Source organism: Arachis ipaensis, chromosome B06 (assembly GCF_000816755.2).
Source record: "Arachis ipaensis cultivar K30076 chromosome B06, Araip1.1, whole genome shotgun sequence".
In the NCBI taxonomy this organism is placed as follows: domain Eukaryota; kingdom Viridiplantae; phylum Streptophyta; class Magnoliopsida; order Fabales; family Fabaceae; genus Arachis; species Arachis ipaensis.
The window spans coordinates 2,440,397-2,445,475 of NC_029790.2; the positions used below are offsets into that span (position 1 = coordinate 2,440,397).

Below are 5,079 nucleotides of genomic sequence, written 5' to 3' on the forward strand. Positions count from 1 at the left end.
TAAAATAAAATGGTCTTTTTTATGAAATTAAAAGTAGTGTAAAAATAAAATAAAAAAAAGATATAAAAGCTAGTAGAATAATTAAATTCTTTATAAAAATTAAATCCAATTTTGTATAATTATATTTGTAACTATAAAATAGGAATAGTCGTTAAATTATCTAACTACTAACAAAAGAGAGATTCTATGGTGCTTACCAAGAAAATCAACATGTTATGTTGTCCTTATGTGTTAATTTAGCCAAAATGAAAATCGATTCAGCAATAAGCCAAATCGTATTTTAATGTAATTCGAACCAGGCTAGTTCGAACTGCATTTAGGAGTAAATCGAACCAGGCCAGTTCGAATTAGCAAGAAAGAGTTGAAGGTAAATCGAACCAGGCTGGTTCGAACTATCATTGCATGTAATTCGAACCAAGCTAGTTCGAATTATAGGTAAGTTAGGTCCTCAAGTAATTCGAACCACCCTGGTTCGAATTACACTTAAGCTGGGTTCTTAGTAATTCGAGCCACCCTGGTTCGAATTACTAGTGATTGGGCTATATAAGGAGTTCGAATCAGCCTCATTCGAACCATTCTCACCTTCCCCTACCCCACCAAATCTCAGAGAAAACGACCCAGATTCTCTCCGACAAAGACCTGAACGGAATACTCTGCTGATGGGGGACGATCCGGCACGGTTATATCGCTTGGACGGAGTCGCCCATATAGCTGGGGTCATCAACGAAGAGGTTAGTACGGAAATAACTTTGTTCTACCGGTACATGTGAGTTAGTGGTTTTGCATGCGGGTTAGATGGTGGTTTAGTTGGTGGTTTATGTTAGTGGTTTATGTTAGTGGTTTCTGTTAATGGTTTATGTTAGTGGTTTATGTTAGTGGTTTATGTTAGTGGTTTTGCATGCGGGTTAGATGGTGGTTTATGTTAGTGGTTTATGTTAGCGGTTTAGTTGTGGTTGTTTAATGTTAGATCTTTCATGTCAGTGGTTTATGTTGGTTTCTTATGTTAGTTGTTTATGCAAGTGGTTCTCGTTCATGGATTTTTAAGCGCTTATATTTAGTACGATTTTTTGGTTTATCAATTATCGTGTTGATTATGTTTGTCACTGGTAATTAAGTTGGTTCTAATAGTGCGGGACATTTCTTCCGCAGCCTCAGCGATGCATCAGGAGCATGCGGCGGCAACAGAGCATGCTCCTCGATGACAGATACGTTCCGTACCTGCAGATGGCAGGTCTTTACCATCTTGCAAGGCTGAACGATAGATGGTTCCGGTTGGACGAGGCCCTTGTCAGTGCGTTCGTCGAGCGATGGCGTCCGGAGACGCACACGTTTCATATGCCGTCCGGAGAGTGCACGATCACACTCCAGGACGTGGCATACCAGCTGGGTTTGCCAGTGGACGGGCGTTACGTCAGCGGCTGCCTATCAGAGTTCCAGATATACATCGAGGGTGGCCGTCCAGCCTGGGTTTGGTTCGAGGAGTTGCTTGGAGTGGTACCTCCTCCTAGCCAGGTTCAGAAGTACGCGGTCAACTGCAGCTGGTTTCAGGAGACTTTTGGTGAGTGCCCGGAGGGAGCTGATGAGGATACTGTGCGTCGATATGCCCGTGCGTACATCATGATGTTGTTGGGCACGCAGCTTTTTGCGGACAAGTCCGGCAACCGCATTCACATCAGATGGCTTCCGTTTGTAGCTAGGCTGGAGGAGATGGGGACCTACAGCTGGGGTTCTGCAGCACTGGCATGGTTGTACCGGTGCATGTGCCGAGTGACGAACATAAATGTTATCAAGCTAGCGGGCCCACTTCAGCTACTTCAGTCATGGATTTTCTGGCGATTTCCTCGGTTTAGGCCTGCAGGATTTGAGACGTTCAGCTGGCCATTGACCTCGAGGTACTGTACTAAGCTTTGTCTATTTCAATTTACTATACATAACTACGTGTTCATTTATAATGTATTGGATACCCTAAGCACACATTTAAGTAGCGGTAAGACATGTGCATGATGCAGGTGGTCAGGCTACATCCCTTCCAGTAGCGAGAAGGATCCTAGAGTTCAGATGTGGAGGCTCTGGATAGACCGGTTGCAGGATAGAGAGGTCAATATGTTACTTAGTAAGTTTCTTTATTTAACCACGCTTTACGAGTTGGGTTCATGAGTTGCCCTGACACTGTATAGTTCTTGGTGTAGTTTATCTGGATGCCGTACAGCAGCCCCGACGTACTTCAGGTCGTGCATCCCGAGGTTTTGGAGCCTCGGCATATGGTGCTGTGGCGGTCTGTTACATCGCTTATCTACTTTGCCGTCATAGAGTGGCATCAGATAGATAGGGTTCTTCCGCAGTTTGGAGGGGTGTAGCCCCGTCCACATCCCGCCCTGAACATCGACTTTCTGATGTCGAAGGACGGCAGAGGCGGCGATCGATGGTTCCCGTCCCATTTGCAGAAGTGGCATCTCTATTGGGACTCCCGTACGGAGAGCGTGCTGAGGTTCGATGTTGTTGCTGACCCTGAGGACGATGACGATGATCAGCATGGGCCTGAGGGGGGGATGGTGCAGGGGCGGATGCAGTTGCTGGTGTTAGTACCCAGGATGGGGTGCACAGAGGTGAGTGGTATGGCTCAGGGATGGGTGACGGGGCTGAGCCTAGTGACGCTGGACTTGGGTCGGGTCCTTTTGGACATTACTTTATTGGAGTACCCACCGACGACCAGCCTCAGCAGGACGGTACTCCATGGGTTATCCCCGGATCACAGTGGCAGGACTTCCTTGGCGCAGATACGCTTGATGCGGACTTCGGCAGTCCACGGTTTCTAGAGGAGCTTACGGCTATCATGCAGGAGGACGAGCCGGGCAGGAGGCGTGCTCAGACCCCCGGCACGCAGGCACCCTTAGATGTTGATCTGAACGAGCCTGCTACGACACCTGTTGGTGATCAGTTTGGTTTGGGAGGTACCCCACATTCCGCCTACACTATCAACTTTTGCATTTATGGGATTTCTAGCTATATTCAAATTCAGATGCAACTTTTTCATTACTAGAAGGTAAAAAGATCAACAGATTACATAAGTCCTCTAACATAACATGTAACAGAAAAAATAAAAATCAATAAGCACTAACACTAACAACATCGCTACTACTGGCCCCCCGTGTGAGACGGTCCTTCAACATGTGGGCAACTCCGCCGGGTATGTCCGGGTTGGCGACAAAGGCCACACCTCTTTGGCCGGTTCGGATCTGCCTCGTCCATATTCGTCCGTATCCTAGTGGATCTCGGACGACCCTCTCTCGCACGCCTCTTGGCAGGGTCCGGAATCACGGTGGGCCCGTCGTAAGGTGGCCAGAAGCCCTCCAGTATCGGCGGTGTGAATCCCATCTGGTACACACTGAACACTGAACTAATCTGATACACGCTGTGAACATAAGAGGACCAGGTAACCCGTGAGTAGGCGCAGCATGCAAGTGCGTGCTGGCACGGAAAATGAAGCGCCTGGAAGTACCCGCAGTCACAGGTCCGAGAGGCAAGCGATACTCTGTAGGTATCCAATGAGAAAGAGCCCGTCGGAGTGGTCTCGGCTATGGTGAACTCGGAGTTATCCCGGTCATACAAAGTCACCGTGAAGCACCTCGCGGTCTTCAAGTTGGCCTCTATACACTTCACCAAGTACTGACTGAATTGCTGTCCGGTTCCCATCTGGGCCTCAGCCTCTCTCCCCTTGCGAACAAAGAGTTCCGCAAGCCTTCCATATGTTGCCTTCACCAAAGAGCATACAGGGAGGTTTCTGACACCCTTCAGGATTGAGTTCACACACTCCGAGATATTCGTCGTCATGTGACCGAATCTCCGTCCCTCGTCACGATGCTGAGTCCACAAGGAATAATCAATCCGGTTCGCCCACTCACACATCGCCGGGTCTTCAGACCGAAGAATATCAAACCAGTAATCAAACTCAACCTCGGTCTTGGCATATGCGGCATTCACTAGAAGCCTACGTGCGTCTTTGCCCTTGAAGGTAAGGGCAAAATTAGCCGCTACGTGTCGAATGCAGAATACACGGTATGCAGATGGAGGTAACCAACCTCCGTCCGGAGCCTCAAGCGCAGCCTTGATGCCGTTATGCCTGTCCGATATAACCAGAAGACCGGGCTGCGGTGTCACATGCTGTCTAAGGTGGGAGAGAAAGAATGACCAAGACTCTGCATTCTCACCTTCTACTAGTGCGAATGCAACAGGTAGAATGTTGGAGTTCCCGTCCTGTGCAATCGCGATGAGCAAAGTACCCCTGTACTTCCCATACAGATGGGTGCCGTCAATGCTAACTAGGGGCTTGCAATGGCGAAATGCCTGGATGAGCAGTGGAAACGTCCAGAAAAGTCTGTGGAAAAAAGCTTGAGACTCGTCTACTTGTCCACTAACTCGAACGGGGCTCGTCCGTAGGATTGCAACAGTACCGGGCATCGTCAATTGAACTCCTAAAACCCACCTGGGGAGCTCGTTGTATGACTCATCCCAGTCACCGTATACAAGGGCAATTGCCTTCTGCTTCGCCATCTAAACCCTCCTGTAACTCAGCCTAAACCCGAAGTGTGCTGCCGTGGCATTTAGGAGCACCTTGATGCTGACGGATGCATCAGCCCTAACCATTGGCATAACGAACGCCGAAATCACATGATAATCCAAGCTCCTGTGGTCACTCGAGATGGAGGTCGCAAGACAAGTGTGAGGTCCATTGTACCGCTTGACCTCCCAAATGCCCTTGCGCTTCCGCAGACTCAGTCGAATCAACCATGTGCACCCATTCCCAAACTCAGAACACTTGCCCACATAACGGCGATGATCAGACTCCACAACCTTGTACTGTACCCCTCGCTGGATGCTGTAAGTCTTCACACTTAACAGGGCCTCATCTTTATCCTGAAATTGCTGACCAACCTGGAACTCTGTCAAACCAGCAGTCCCTTCAGCATCTCTAGCTCCGAATCCAACAGAGTGCCCTGAAACACCCTCTTGCCTCATGGCATCCAGGTCCAAAGAGGAAAAATGTGGTGGATACTGCTGTGTGCCAGAACTAGAACCACC

At 48.8% G+C, this 5,079-nt stretch overlaps 1 protein-coding gene across 1 annotated transcript; it reads left to right on the forward strand.

Moving 5' to 3' along the window:
• Nucleotides 660–2,357, forward strand: LOC107646204 (protein MAIN-LIKE 1-like). Its single transcript, XM_021104858.1, has 5 exons — nucleotides 660–760; nucleotides 1,129–1,231; nucleotides 1,369–1,892; nucleotides 2,010–2,097; nucleotides 2,190–2,357. The coding sequence occupies exons 1-5, from the start codon at nucleotides 660–662 to the stop codon at nucleotides 2,355–2,357; spliced, it is 984 nt and encodes a 327-aa protein (XP_020960517.1).

Coding starts and splice junctions, on each gene's coding strand:
- LOC107646204 (XM_021104858.1), top strand. CDS start 660: ATGGGGGACGATCCGGCACGGTTATATCGCTTGGACGGAGTCGCCCAT. Junction 761..1,128: donor GAAATAACTTTGTTCTACCG/GTACATGTGAGT, acceptor TGGTTCTAATAG/TGCGGGACATTTCTTCCGCA. Junction 2,098..2,189: donor ACCGGTTGCAGGATAGAGAG/GTCAATATGTTA, acceptor TTCTTGGTGTAG/TTTATCTGGATGCCGTACAG.